The sequence below is a fragment of the Agelaius tricolor genome, unplaced genomic scaffold (assembly GCF_023055355.1).
Source record: "Agelaius tricolor isolate 1412-34295 unplaced genomic scaffold, bAgeTri1.0.p SCAF_24, whole genome shotgun sequence".
Lineage (NCBI taxonomy): Eukaryota > Metazoa > Chordata > Aves > Passeriformes > Icteridae > Agelaius > Agelaius tricolor.
In genome coordinates, this window is record NW_027269284.1 from 1,733,402 (window position 1) to 1,749,786 (window position 16,385).

At 36.4% G+C, this 16,385-nt stretch overlaps 1 protein-coding gene across 3 annotated transcripts in view; it reads left to right on the plus strand.

Moving 5' to 3' along the window:
* Positions 1-16,385, plus strand: part of CTNNA2 (catenin alpha 2) — a 474,927-nt gene that overhangs the window by 455,848 nt on the left and 2,694 nt on the right. Inside the window, exon 17 of one of the 3 annotated variants that reach the window (XM_071447300.1) lies at positions 2,510-2,653. The exons of the other annotated variants lie outside the window; for them this stretch is intronic. Within the exon in view, the coding sequence (XP_071303401.1) occupies positions 2,510-2,653 (144 nt within the window). The remainder of the gene's footprint in view (positions 1-2,509; positions 2,654-16,385) is intronic. 3 annotated transcript variants of the gene reach the window in all.

Genomic DNA, 16,385 nt, shown 5'->3' on the forward strand with positions numbered 1-16,385 from the left:
ATTACTTGACCAGCATTTACATAGTTTTCTTATGCTGTTAGGCTTAACTTACATCCCTTAAGAAAATATTTGATATTAAAGTCTTCATTTAATGTTTCTTTGCATTTCCATGCACTCATTTAATTAATCTTGTGTTCCTTGAAACCTTTGGAAGATTTATGCACTTTCTTGAATGTATATACATTTAAAAATAATCCCATGAGACGTGTTCTTTTTCTGCTTTATTCAGTAATGTGTTTAGGTCTATGTGCACAGCTCTTAACTTTGCTCTTCACTTTATATTCTCTTTGTCAACTACAGATATCATACTAAGCAGGTCAAAACAAGATTTCAGATTTAAGTAGTATTAGCCCCAAAATACCATCTGGGGTATAATCTGCCACCCAATCTATTGAACTGTTTACATCACATTTTTGGAATTTTCCATATTTCTCCATATTTCTTCTCTTTTTACTGGAGAATGTCCTTGGCTATACTCAGTCTTCCAGGATTTAATGCTGCTTTTTCCATATGTTTCATCCCAATAAAAGACAATTTACCTCTTTATCTCTCTAAACTCTCTCTTTACAAGATCTTAGAACTGCTGCTACATGTGTAATTTTTCTGATATTTAAGGTTATATCCTCTGAACATCCTTCTCTTTATCAGAAGGAGCAACCTCACATAGACTCCATCAGGACTGGTGGCCATAGGAGTTTGAAATATGTTCCTACTTTATTTGGCAAAAACAACTGTGGTGCAGTAGTCAAGACATAGGTTACCTGAGTTATGAATTCACTGAATAATACTTGGTACTTTTTACCATAAAAGCCTTTAAAAATTGGATTTTTCTTTTCTCTTTATCAGGCCATTAGACATAAATATTAATAAAGAGTCAGTGCAGTACAGGGGACCAGAGGAGGTTTTCCTCCTGTCTGTCTTCAAACATGCAAATAGTTTGTAATCAAGAGATGATGTACAGAGAACACAGTTAAATGATGAACAGCACTGTCACATTTAGCATTCCTCAGCTGCAGCCTAGTTTTGCATTGTGTTCCTGCAGTTACATTTCATCTCTCACAGCCACAATAACTCTTCATTTTGCCCACTGGGCACCCATTTTTGTTGAGTTTTTAATCCCACAAATGCACTGCTTTAAAGCAACATCTGCAGATACTGCAGGATAACCACGATGATGAAAGTTTTGAAGGTTGAGAAGGTAAATGCTTGATTCTGTTGTCAGGTGGAGTGACTGGTACTAGACATGAGTCACACACTTCCTTTTTTCAGTCTAAGGAAAGGAGAGAAAAACAAAGAACACACTGACAGAGCAGGGAATGCACATTAATCATTATTAAGACAGAAATACTAATCATTATTAGATTATAATTCACATGAACCTTGTAGCACCAAAAAAGCCTGAGGGAAAGCATCAATATTAACTCCATGTGCTTATAATACATACCCTCAAAAGACATTTAAGGAATATTTATTTTTCTCTTCCAAAAGGCAGGCTCTTACACTAGCAGTCTTTACTGGCACTGCATAAGTCCCCCATTCTCTAACCAGTTTTATTTAATAGAGTTAGGTGTAGCAGCAGAAAAAAAAATACACTATTTTTCAATTTTAGTCTACAGCTAGGTTATTAAGAAAATCCCAGTGGATAATATAAGCAATTATGTTTACTCCCAAACCTGCTTTTCCAGAATTTGGATGATAAAAATATAATTTACAATAAAGTAGACTAAATATCCCATTTTAAGTCCTCCAGTATCAGTCCTTGAGATGTTGTTTGAAAAAAAAAAGTGTGCCTCAGCCTGTAGGGCTGTCATTGTCTAAAAATGTATATTTTTAAAAACATCACCTCTTTGCAATTTTATTGCTATTTTCTGGAACTTGAAAGTGTGCTCTGTAAATAAATGTATGCCCAGAATTTTTATACTTCCCTCACTTGTTCTTTCAGCACAGTTTGTCAGTTCTAGTTTTCAATACAAGAAAACCATAATTCTGTTCCTGCCCTCCCTCTTGCATTGGTGCAGGAGACCCAACCCTCTGGATTACTCTACTCAAGGGTCAATCCACGGGTGTGAATTGGATGTTTATCCCACATGGGGCAACACAAGTGTAATTCCTGTTGCAATCACTGAAATTTTAGCTGCTTGCATTGGTGTGGATGTTTCTGTGCAGTTTGGCTGTACAAAACCACACATAAAATCAGGAATCTATTGACCAAATTCAGGCCCGATCTGATGTCAGTCAGCGTTTAATTGGGATAGAGCTTTCTGTCCTCTCTGGTTGTCATCCAAAGGTGCCAAAAACGTTCCCCTTTTGAATCAGCAAGGCCTGTGCTGTGGGAAGGAGTGAGAGGAACCCCAGCCAGTGGGGTTACTCATCGTGGAGGAGGCCCTGTGTCCTTGGCCAAGCATAGCTCCTTCAGCACACGTTCCCTCTCTCCTCGCTCTACGCTACGGCACAATATTTCTCTTGCTCTCTCTCTCACTATCTCTTTTCTGTATCTCTCGGAAATCAGACTGGAGTTCAGAGCACTTTCACTACCTTTTATGAGGTAGAGTGTGATGTCATAGATGGGGGCAGGGCTAGTCAACTTTCCACCCACCCACCCACCTGTGCTGAGGGAGCTACGCTTGAGACTGGAAGCGGTGACTCCTCAACGGTGAGTAACCTCCTGTCTCATCTTTGTCTTTGTAGCTCTGGGGGTGGAGGGAAGACACATCAGAATGGGGGATTTTTTGATAGTTTCTCTTTTTTTTTTCCAATTAACCATAGGACTCACAGAGTTAATTGCATGTGTTGTCTCAGTCACCTGTGGAGAAGCGTTTGCTCCCTGTCCAGAAGTCCCAGAGTTAAATTCACCTGCAAAGCAATTTCCCTGCACAGGTGGTCCATTGGCTGATGGTTAAACTGATCCTTCAATGTTTATCTTGCCCTGTGCAAAGGCAGACTCTGGTCCCCTTGAACTCAGTTGCTGAACTTCCATTAATTTAATTACAGTATTTAATTACGGTGCTGGGCCATAATTTTCCTGAAGTTCTTTATGATTAAAGATAGATGGTGTTATTTATAAATTTATCATTATTAACTGTGGATAATGGCTGTTTATATGGGACAGGATTTCTTTTTTTTTTAATATTCTCTATTACTGTTTTATTCACTTTATCCAGAATATATGTGAAGCTGTGTATTGACAATAAGCCAATTATAAAACCTTTTTCATAGATGAAATAAAATTCAGAGGTAAATTGTGGAAGACATAACATTAAGCAGAAAACCCAGAAGAGATGTAACTCAGGCTTAGCCTTTGAAATTATAAATCAAAGCATTTGATTTTTTTTTTTCCTTTGATAAGAACTTGAGATGGGCAGGGATGCTGCTGACTGAATTTCTTGGTGTGTTTTTTGTCTCACTACCTAAATGTTACAATTTTACTTTAAAGCATTGTCTTGTTACCTATTTCCCTCAGCCCCACGTAGTACTGCTTCACTGTTTTAATATCCCTCAGCATATTAAAAAAAGACAAGATGGACTACGAAGATCTTCCTTTCTTGTTCTGCCTCCTGGGTATCTATCAAAGCTGTCAAGATGTCAGAGCTCTCATACTAAAGGGCAGAAGAAGGATCATATGAAGATTTTGGGTCCTAGGGATACTGCAAATCTTGCTGTTCTCGTTCATTTGAAGTTCTTTACCAGCTTTGTGTGGGGTCTGCTCATATCCCAGTGAGAGGCACTAAAAGGCAGCACCGTGTCCTGGATAAATCACAGGAGGAGAGTGCAGCCCCAGCCTTTTCAGCAGAGGGGCTTCATAGGCTGATGGATGAAGTACTTCTGTTTTCAGGTGACTGGGTGGCTCTGAGCAGTTGGGTGAAGGTGCAGACCATTCCATCATCTGGTCAGTGGCATTGCTGGGAATTGGTCCATAGAGATGCACAGATATTCCTCCCTGATGACTCAGGGATGCTCTTTGTATCCAAGCACAGGACATGTAAATGGAGTTCAGGGAGAGTGAGAGTCTTGTTTACAAAGCTACCTACCAAAAATTTCAGAAATGGTCGTTTCCCTCCCTGTCAAAGAGAAAAATAATGACAAAGAATATAAAAATGTCTCCCTGACAGGCTTTTCTAGCTTTGAATAATGTGCACGAGGTGTTTTATTACTACTGCCTATTCCTTTAGTAAACCAGACACTGAAATCTTCAAATCTTCCGCTGCAAAGCCATGAACTTGCCTGGCAAATTTAGCTTCCCCAAACTTTAATCTTTTCAGGAAAGGAAAAGGGAAAAAAAACAGGTTAGTCAATCTCTAATGTTTCACTGGGAAAATTTCATGGGAATTGCTGCTCTTAAAGATGATTTGAAGTTTGTTCTTTTCAGAGGCAAATGCTTGGAGGTAAAATTTAATTTAGATCCTAAGCACATCCTTTGCTGATGAGTTTATCAAATTGCCTTCTCACATAATTATTCTTGCATAATGCAGGAGACTTGAGTTTTTGCACAGAATTGATAAAACACAAAGAGCAACTGTACAGTGCCCTAATCTCACTTCAATGACACAAAAGCATTTTGGTGGCGTGGAGAAACTCTTTTTAAGAGTGGTGTAAGTATTGGGAAAAGAAAATCGGAATTGGTGTCATTCAATAAGGATGGTGAATTAGAGACAGTGATCAGCACTGAGGGGATATCGTGGAACAGAGATGTCAGTGGATTTCTTTGAATCCAGAGAAATTTGCATTCTAAAGTTGTCTTGTAAGATGAGCAAATTAGCAGTTGGCTGACTTCTGTATAGTGGAGAGTTTGTAGAGGGGAAGATACTCCAAATTACATGAACTGTTGCAGTAATTAACCTGAAATCTGTCTGTGCCAATTCTAATAACAAATTTTTGTCCAGGTAACCCCAGGCTGTGAGTTTGGCTGAATAGCTTAACTTTGGGAGAATAAATAAACTCATGCTACATTTACTGAGCTAATTCCCCTGTTAAATTATTTTACTGGCAGCTATGATTTAAAAAAATATTAAAATGTCCAAAGTGCATAGATTCCTACATTTACAGCTTTGGCTTAAATGTGTGTTCACTAAATTATGAAGTTTGTTTAATATTATTTACATGTACATTACATTAAATTAAAATGTTATAAGGCCTAGATTTCAGCTGATTTTATTTAGTGTTTAATATGAAAACTTTTAAAGCAAGTATCTGAGAAATTTCTTCCAATACATGCTAATTCCAATGAGTTAAATCATCATAAATTATTAGCAAACTGAAAGTTAATTTTTGATGCAGTATTCTTAAAAAATTTATACTTGCAAGCACGTTGTGTATAATCATCTCAAAACAAACCCAATATATTAACTAGTCTGTTTACATCTATATATTTAAGGAGATCAACATTTAGATGAAAGATTTATTCCTCAGTCACAATGGCAAAGGGTAAGCAACAGTTTAATGATACAAGATCACCTACAGGGATCAAGCACTTTTTTCAGTATGATTAAAGCAGCTATGTGAAATTCCCAATTTTTCTCTATTTGCCAGGCTGGTTTATCTTACAAGTTGAATTAAAACTTTGTGGGTTGGTTCTTACCTTCTTTTTCTCTGTGAGAAGTGAGGGAGAGCTGTGAAATGCTCCATCTGTTCCCAAACCATGTCAGCTGGCAAAGAGATGCTTCTCCCCCTGCCCTCTCTTCCTGCAGTTTTGGGCTGGTTTAACACCATTGCCTCAACACAAATTGTGTGGATTTAATCCTGTTTCAGCAGAAGTCACAATGACAGTGCACAGCATTCTAGAGGACTCTTCATGTTGATTTGAGTCCTTTTAAACCTCGACCTCAGCTTGTTTGAATTAACAACACAAATTTACACATTTACACTTGAACTGAGTGTGGTGATGGAGGAAACCAGGACTGCCTTAACACCCTGGACTTTCTGATCCTGGGACAGTTGCACTCAAAGACATTCAATAATGATTCTCTTTAATCAATAATCCCTTGGATTTTTATCAGTCCCATCTGAGTGTCTCGAAGTAAACACATGGTGTACCCTGGTAGAACTGAAAACAGAAATAAATATTGTCATTATTTCCTTTCTACAAATAATCCTGAGCCACGCTCAAGGCAGAAAGGATCTATAGAATCACAATGGGTTTCAAGCACTACATACTCCTTCATGACTGTAGTGGTTTTGGTAATTTAAGATTTTTTTAATTTGGAGACTTCTTAATTAATGTGTTGATGAGTGTGCTGGGTTTTAGTGCTGGTTAATTACTTATGTACTTATTTCTTGTTGTGAGATATGATTAGGAAAAAGGTAAAGTAGGTTTAAAATTTTAAAATCTTATAAAGAAAATTTTATTAATAGTAACTAAAAGAAAAAAGTAGTAAGAATTCAAATAAATTTTTTAGAATACGTCTTTCTTTATATCTTTTTTTCTATTTAAAACGTAAAGAAAGAAAGCTTAAAATTTTTAGTTAGTTTGCTATTTTTAAAATAGTATACTACTAAAATACTCAGTGTTCAAGACCAGTGTTTTTCTGCCTTGCATTTGATGTTCCAGTTTCCACTTTGGATGGCCAAATAAAATAAAACCAAAACCAAAACTAGCCAACCAAAACCAACAAAACAACCCCCAAAAAACAAATGAACCACAAATACAAAAAAAAAAAAAACAATAGGAGAAAGACTTCACTCAAGTTAAATATGGTTGGAAAGAGATAGAATTAGAAAGAAATTCTGCAGTAACAATGGGAGGCTGCCCCACTCAAGCTGTGCAAAAAGATGAGAGTAGGTCTCTGCTGTAATGGAAACTGATTATTTTAATATTCAGAAAGATTTTAATTGAATGATGAAGAGGTCTGTGGTCTCATCTCTATTGCTGTGTGAATCCTGACTCATCTAGCCAAGTGTAAACATCTGCATCTGGGATTTTCACTCCAGCCTTCCTTAGTGTGGAACTCAAGAGCCATTTCCAGAGGGCAGAGATTCTTATTCCAGGTAGACACTGACAACTGCCTAGATTGGTAATATCTTAAAAAATACACAGGCATAAGCAGGTGAATTAAACCATGTGTACAGAGTCAGAAAGTTTAGCCTTGGGCTTCTTTTGAGGGTTTATATTCATATGGAAGTAAATTCAACTGAGCTGATGTCTAATTTTTTCCTGGACAGAAATTTTTAAATTGCTTATTAGGAGAATTTATCTGTAAATTTTCTGTCTTGGTGCCCTGATTTTTATTAGGTTCTGGAGGTTGGAGAGATTTGTATGTCTTGTATTTTGTGGGTTTTGCCCATTTGACTCTTTTGGGGAGACCAAAAGAGAATTAAGAAAAATAGTCACAAAAACATTCATTAAGTTGTTTGAATTCTTGAACCACTAGGCCAAATCCAAGGAGTGTTTTTTTTGCAGATGTTGAGCACCTGCCTAGATTCACTGTATTAATTTTAGGATTCTGATGCAATTTAGGATCTCTAAACTGAGTTTTAAAGGGGAAGTGCTCTGGCCCATCTCTGTAGAAAAAGAACCCATGAAAGACCTCGAGTGCTCCATGGTCTTCCTCACCGAGAAGAAAAGGAATCTGAAATCTTTTGGTCCAGAACCTAGAATTGGGTAGATTGAGTGCAAGACTTAATTTGTAGAAATGAAAGCTCTGAACATTTTGACTCAGTCACCAAACACACCAAATCAATGGATTTTAGGAGGAGCCCTGTTTTTCCTGCTTTCATTCCTAGGGAAATTGCTCAGTAACAGGCATCTGAAAAAATTCTGGGGCTTCAAGTGACACAAGCCAGGACTAATATTTAAAGACATGACTAATATTTAAAGTTTGAATTTTTCTGATGCCAACTAAGTGCATCAGTCTAGCCTGTGGCTTAGCATGACTATTTAAATCAGAACTTCATAAGAAAAGAGCCTCTGCAAATGCCTTTTCATTTCACCATACTTCTGCAGTCTATACCTTCATCTCCTTTATGTAAATTCTGGATTAGTGGTAAGATTTGGAGATGTGGTTGAATTAATTTGTTTTGTGGTGGGATGGTTGTCCTGAGGTGAAAAGCAGAGGAACTGTTTGGATTATTTGAGTCATGGAAGATATCAGTACTTCTGCATTTGTTGCTCAGGGAAAATGCTGCCTGAAGTACTGAACTGCAAAGCAAAAGAGACTCCAGGAAAATTTGTAATCCCTGACACAACTATTTTCTCAAGAGAGTCATAATGGACTTAAACAATTTCAGTTTAAATTAAAAATTTGTCAAGAAGTGATATTTTTTTTCCTCCTTTTCTACAGCTACTCTTTTTTTTTTTTTTCTCATTTGGATAGGACACTTCCTCTTTTAGCAGTGAAAATGAGATTGCCAACATCATCTGCACAGGTCACAGATGCATTTGTATGTGTACAGAGAAGGCTCAGAGAAAATATTGTTGCCTACAATTACCTTGGAGGAGGGTTTGGAAGAACCAGATCCAGACCTGTCAGAGTTGCATGGACATAGAGACAGGAAAAACAGTAAAAAAAAAAAAAAAGTTTTCACATGGGAAATACCAATTAGAGATAAGGTAAAAATGTTTTAATTGGAGGGTAGTGAAATTCAAGTGCAGGGTGTGGTTCTCTAGCCCAGAGATGTGAAATTATCCATCTTGGACATACCTGAATTTCAGCAAAATCCAGAACAACCTCATGTAATTCAAATTTTCAACAGGACATTGCACTAGATGACCTCAAAAGGTTCTTTTCATCCTTAAAGTATATTTGCATAATAAAACATGAGTAATAAAAATGAGCCCTTAGAATTCTGAGCAAGATTTTATTCATTCCAATTTATTCTCAATTTGCTGTCATCTTTACTTGTTCTTTCCCTGTGAATTGCAATGGCCTTTACAAATGTTTTTGTTCTGTTCTGGTTTCATTTGCTTCCACTAAGAACAGGTAATTACTACCTGTTTTAATGGTTTTTAATGACATTTAGTGTTAGCTAAAGTTTAAAATGTAATGAACAAATGCATTTACAAATTGTTTGTTCAGTAATTGACCAGGGAAAAAAAAATCCTTCTAGTAGGCAGCTCTCATTACTTACTGAATGTTGTTTAACTATTGATTGGGTTGGCCAAATAAATAGAACAGTTAATAATGAATAATTTATTAGGTATAAAATTGTAGAATTTCCATTAAAAAATTTTTGTTATATATGATTAAGCCATCTCTGTCAGACTGAAATAGAGCTTCCCCTTGAAGACTATGGTGGAGTTTTGATTTTTTTTTAATTGTTTTTTTCTTTTTACATTGCACACTGTTGTAAAGTCCTGGAAAGTGCGCAGGGAATCAAACAGAGAAATGAATGTTTTCAGTGATTGAGTTGATCAACACTGGGAGGACCCTCAGCTCCAAGGGAGTAAAATCCTTTTAGCACCTCAAAAATGATCAATACCTTGAATGGTTGGAGCCTTTATCTGTTTCTACAAGACATAAAATACACATGAAGAACAGCAGGCAAACTTTAGGAAGCAAGGAATAGTTGTCCTGGTATCATCTTCCATTCTGCAACAAGATTTTATTTTATTTTATTTATTCTGATGTGTTTGATGCATTGTTTCCAAGACTTTTCCTGAGAAAAGCCAGCTGTACCTATGCAGCACTTATCTTCAAAGTGTCCCTGTGCTGACCTGGCAATCATGATTTTAGAGATAGGAGAGGAGCTGGAGGAGCAGATTTGCCTCAAAAACTGGCAGATCCTCACAGCTGAAGATATGGAGATAAATCACATACAGATACCAGTCTGACACTGGTAGAAATTAAAAAAGAATTTGGGGAAATAGCACATTTGTCAGCATTGTAGTCTTAAGTCCTGCTTTGTGCTGCTTTTCCTTTGTTTTCCTTGAGACAAAATCAGGAGAAATAGCAGGAGATAACACATTTACTCATGTAAAGCATAGAGTGTTTCTGTGCTTTATTGATTTTTTTTGTATCCAAAGTCTCCTGCATTTTATCGCTGAGTACAATTTCCAGCCAACCAGACATGACTTGGACTCATTTCAGGTAAGATTGTTAGAAAGACATGATTTTTTTCTTTTTATTGTACCTGTTCTCTAGATAAAGAACAAACAGATTTGCTCCTAAAACTCAGATTGAAAGAGCATTAGATTATTTTGGGCTTTTAAAATGTATTTCTATCTTCACATTACAAGTCAAAACACCAGTTTGGAGCAGGGAGATCAGTATCATAGATTAGTTAGAGATCATTTATTTCCTCTTTTTTTCAGATTTAGCTGCAATTGGATATGTAATGGAAATGTGTGCTGATGTTTTTGACAGAGACCTGCCCTTGCTTTTCTGTGACCTCAGGTTCAGACCATGTTGTGTCTTGGGTAGACTTCAGGCATGTAAATACCTGTGTAAATTAGTGTAAATTTCTTTTTTTTTTAAATTTGGCTTGATACTGAGTTTTGGCAGACTTCCTACTCTAATTTTCTTCAGGAATCCTCCTGGCAATATAAAAAAATTTTAGTTATAGCTCAAGTTTGCCTCTCCCATCAGATAGAGTTTGGACTTCATCTTGCTGCAGACTTTTTATCTTGTTGAACATTAGGTTTAAATCAGTCATATAAAATTCTATTTCCTGTTAATCATCCAAACACTCAGAGAAAATTCCATGGGGCAGAATGGTTTTGAAGTTGTAAATGTGTCAAGTTGTGCCAAGTTCGCTTCAGGGAGCGTTGGAGTTGTGGTGGCCATTAGACAATCCTGCTCTTTGTCCAGGACCTTCCACCCTTGCCACCGTCCTCCAGACTTTGCTTCTGTGCAGAATGAGGAGGATTTGGAAGAAAAACATTACAAATGATCATGGCAGGAGACTCATTCCCTTGTTTCTCAGTTGTGGGTTGATGTAGAAAGCGCTTCTTCCTCTACATTCATCCTTAGCAAAGAAAACGTGTGGCATAAAGAGCCAAATTTTCCTGTCCCCATCTACAAAACTCCTTTAGCTTTATTCACTGAGGATTTCTTCCTTGTCCTCTAGAGTTTTTCCAGATATTTTGGCATGCAGATTGTTGTGAAATACTTTAATTCAGCAGCAGACTCTGAAAGTCCTGAGACAGTGCTGTAGCATGAAAAAGACTGCTAAAGCAATTGAATTTTAAAAATTCAATGCTGTGTAGGATTGCTTGTCCTTACAGAGGTTCTGGTAAGTGGTAAGAATTGTACTGGTTTGGCATCTTTTTTCTCCTGTGAAATGGCAGATAATGAGTAGAAAAAGAAAATTAAATGTTTCTCTGAGATTTTTTTGTTATGGGTCAAAATAATTTCCCCTATTAAATTCTGAAATGAATGCAACAAGATATTAATTAAATGTTAAATACCAAGGAAATAACCTACATTATATTTGGTAACTAGATGAATTATTGTAATTTTTTTCCATAACAATAGTATTGGGGAAATAATTTATTCACTGTAAATGCATTTGTTAAATAGGAAAAAAATAGTATCTATCAAAAATTCAATAATGTGTTTTCCACCTTTGGGACCTGCAGGCTAGAGAGACACTAGCAATAATTACTTTCCAGAAAAATAATTAGTTAATTAGGTAATTCATTAACTTTCAGGTGTTTCCAATTGTCTTTTTGTCATTTCACCATTTCACTTGTTAAAATATGAGCTTTCCCATTAAGTGTTCTTCTCAAAGCAAATGAATTAGGATATCATTTTGTCCTTTATCCTTTTGTGTCTGAAATACTAAAATATTTCCTTGGAATAAGTAAAGCAAATGTAGAAATGCATTTCTATTATGGCTGTTTACCTTTTACTGGGAATGTCAGTTCTGGGAGTATTTTTATTTGCTTCTGCTTTTGCAAATTAGCATACAGCAGTTGGTAATGTGTTTTTAAGTGACTATAGTCCATAGAAGACACAAGATATCCATAGTTATTGCTGTGTTTTTGTGCTTTCTGCTGTCCTTGGACGTGGCAGCCTTTGTTTAATACAACAAAATGGGCTTGGGAATCCCCTGGGTTTTCTTACCTGTAATTGAAAAAATGCAGATGAGGGTGGTTATTCAGTGGATTGGGCACCTATAAAACACAACTATCCCCAGAATGAATTAAATATTCATCATGTACAAAGGAGTAAGTTAATTGCAGTCAAATGTGAAAACAAATAGCTAGGAAAGGACAAGTACAATACCATTTTCTCTGCGTGGCTACAGATCCATTTTTAACATTATTATGACCACATTACATTCCAGATAAAGACTTCTTTTGAGAGAGAGAGAGAAATTTCCAAGTATTTAGGATAGTTTTCTCCAAATGGACTGTAGCTAGCAAGAGCCCTGTGAGATTTTGAAGTGCCTGACTAAAACAGCCCCTCAGTGGTGTTGATAAAGAGCAGATGTCTCCTTCCAAAGGGAAGGGAGCATCTGAATAGCAAACAGGCCATTCTTGCATTGGCTCTCTCTAACAGGGTCATGTTTTATGCATGAAATGTGCCACAGAAATGTAAGATATAATTTTATAAATAAGATCTTTTTCTGGCACGCCTCTTGTAGGTATGGATTCACTGTTAATCTCAGCTGAGAGGAAAATGTTCTGTTGCATAAGAATACAATCTGAGAAATCCATACTCCTGATTTACCATCCAGGGTCATAATTGCATAATTGTAGCCTTATTTTCTCTGGAGACTGTTGATTGACCTTTGGGGTGGGATAAGAGCAACTGGACCTTTTTCTAGGAAAGTGTGAACTTCCTTTGGAAAGGAGGAGAAGCAAGGAATTCACCCAGAATTCACAGAATCCTTAAGGCTTGGCAGTGCCTAAGTCACCTGTTCAAGGTGTACAAATCAAGTCTTAGCCAGGAGTATTTGAGGGGCTACAGGTTTTATTTCAATGTGTAAAATAAATTATATTTTCTCCTCCCAATCTGTACCAAGTGAACCAGACAAACTCTATTTATCAATAGCTCCTCATGCTAATTTTTTGTTTTCCTACCTTTGAAGGTCACTAGGGGTGTTGTTATCAGCCGAGCTGCCTTCCTGCATAACTGATGCCCAGGCTCCCTGAATTGATGTGCACTAAAAATGTCCACTAGTTAATACATATTAAGCAAAACCATCCAATATTGATTTTACAATTTCAAGAAATAGAATCAATCTTTCATGAGTTCTCGTGATTAATTAATATAACTGCTAAATAAATAATTTCAGGTAATTAATAACTAAAATGACCTGCTTCGCCTCTCAGCCTTTTAAGTTTTGTTTTATCTTTGTCTCACATGTGGAACTTTAAATATAATCAGCTTTGTTAACATGTACTTGCTGATTTCAGTCAGTGAAAACTCATTTTTTTAGTCATTCACTTGAAAGTGGGAAAAAACAGAGCTGGCTGAGTCTTTCCCATAAAAGATGTTTTTTGTTACTGAGGTTTTTAAAGTTTTTTTCCCAGTTCCTCAATATTGCTCTTGCATTGAGAAGAGGACTCAGTATCTCATGATTGTGGACAGACAATAAACTGAATATAATTGAACCTATTTAATCAATCTCCTCCTTTTTGGGTACTCAAGGAGAGATTGCCTGGGATCCTGCAGAGAATAAAGTTCCTCATTGTGCAATTAGGCATCGTCTGCTGTAGATCTGGCCAGAATTAAATCTACATTTGAGGCTTTTAACAGGTATCAATCACTTGCCCTCTGCATGACTTGACACTTTCCCAATTGTTATCTGCAAATTTCCTCAAATGAGTGACTCCCTTTCCAAGTTTTAGAAGAAATATTAATATTCTGAAGCCTCCAAATGCTTTCTCCAAGGCCCCACTGTGAAATTCACTGCTGAGCACTGTTATTTATTTTTGTGTGTTTGTGTACTTCTGGAAGCAGCTGCTGGAGAATCTGGAATCCTTCTGTGTCTGTGTCTTGTTAGTTTTGTGTCAAGTGAGTTTTTAATCAAACTGTCATGTATTACTAAGCAAAAGACCTTTCAAAGATCCAATTATACCCACAGCACTATTTTAAGCAATTCAAAGTTTAATCATACCAAAATATGATGTAGGTTACTTTGAAAATATTTTAACCCACACAACCCTTTGTTTACCACTAACTGCATTTCTTGCCTCTATTTATGGAGTCTGCCACAGACATTGCATCATTTAATTTGGGAGTGCTGTCAGCTGAGCTGGCCCATAATTTCACAGGTCATTTTATTTTCATTGCTCAAATTTTTAGATAGACTAGAAACTATCTACAATTCTTTTGATGTCTTCACCCACTTTTCAAGGTTTATTAAAGTCAGCAGTAATAATATAGAACATTCTTAAACAACCAGCTCTTTTAAAACTACCCATTCTGTATCCTTACTAGAAATACATATTGGTTTTGGTTTTTTCTCAATTTCCCTTAATTTTTAGGGGTATTTACCATTATAAATATGAAGACATCTCTGGAAGTTAGATTTTCTGCTTTCTAAAACATAAATTATAATTTTTCCCCATTACAGCAGTGTGACAATGCAGGGAGAACATATCTTTTCATTGCTTTACAGTTAAGGACAAAAATTTCCAGGTTTATTCCCTCCCATTTCTTCAGCTATTTTGTTATTGCAATTGCTCATTATTTTACTTAGATTATGTGTAAAAGAAGCAAGAAATCTTGATTATCTCAAGATTCTGGAAAATTCTGCAAATAGCAGACGAAAATTGCAGGACAGCTGATAAACAGCTCAAAAACTCCTCAAAACCTGAAGGATCTTCTCTAGAGGGAAGAAAACCCTGGAATTATACTCTTGGCAGATCTTTTCCAACCTTAATTATTCTAAGTGACCAGGTGCAGTGCAGTTATTCTTAGGTTCTTTATGAAATTTGAATTTTCCTCAGCATTTACTGAGTGTCATGGGACAGTCACCTAAGTTTACCTTTTTTTTTTCCCTAAAAGCAGGCAAACATATTTTTAAAGAAGTCTAAGCAGGAGGACACCATTACTTTGTGCAGCAAGTCAAAGTCTCTGTTGGCTGTTTGGACCAAAATCCATCATTATATCTATAATTCTTTGTGTATTTCAGGGAGTAAAGGTTGCCTTCTGTATTACTGTGAAGTAATTTTCCTAGTGGTGCTTTAATTTGAGACGTTAATTTTCCTTCTTATGATTTTTTTATTATTATTAGCATAACCTTTGGAAAAGTGCACAGGTTTTGTAGGGAATTAACACACTCAGGGCTTGATTCACTGGTGCCTCATTCCAGCTTTGTGTGGCAAAGCACAGCTTCAAGCTGGAGCAACATGGTGGTGTGGGAAGATCCAAATGTTAATTGGGATGATGTTCATTCAGTTTAATTGTTCTTTGCTGAGCCATGATACAAGCAAGGAGCTGGGAGCTGTAAGAAAATCACGGGAAGTGCTTGGGTGGCCAAATTGGATGCATGGAATGACCACCAGCAGATTTTGGAGAGCACTCACAGCCTGTGATGAGGTTTTATGTCTCTTTTCTGGTTCCAAGACTTGGAAGTGTTTTACAAGATAAGTGGATTTTAGGGTTAAAGACTGGAGTATCTGCATGTTAAAATGTGATTATTAATGGTGAAAGCAGGGAGCTTTTATCTACTCTAACAGCATACTGAAACTGAAGAGAGTTAAAATGGCATCAAAATACAAAACCTGGTTTCCTAAAAGGTGTCATTGCAGCCTGCATCTGAGTGTGAAGAAGTGGAAGATTCTGCATGCCCTCATCACTACAGTCCATAAAATTACTAATTGCTGTGTTCAGAGGTGTAGATTGAACTGTGTATGGGTTTAAGTATCTAATTTTGGTGCCCCCTCATTTTAAAACGATCCCTTTAATTATTCTGTTTCTTAATATATGTAAAACAGCTTTTTGTGGTGGAAAATGTGAAACTGTTGGAAACCTTCAGCAACCAGAATTCATTCAGGAATGTGCAATAGAGGTTCAATCCAGTCAGTTTATCCACACTGATTATGAAGTAAACACTATTTGATGGTATCACTTTATATTCAATATCAATCCACCAGTGTTTCAAAAAGAATAATTTAACAATGAATAATGCTTGATTGTAGATCTCTGTAGCAAATTAGAATATCCTAATTTAATAGAGTGTGATCTGTTATTTGCCAACAAACATACAGATTGCCTTATAAATCATGCAGCAGTGTGGTTATAGAATAACACTAGACTGGATTATATTTCATTACTCCCTATTGAACACTCATGTTTCTACCATGTAATGTAATTTTCCATCTTTTAACTTAGTTTCTTTTACTAACAGAAATACAAATTAGTCCCAGGGAAAAATATTTACTAGGGGCAGGCAATTAACTGTGCATTTCAGGGAATGGCACCACGTACGTGAATGTCATAAAAATGCTTTTTTTTTTGGTTTTCACCTCAATATATGTAGCTGTTTATGTATTTGAT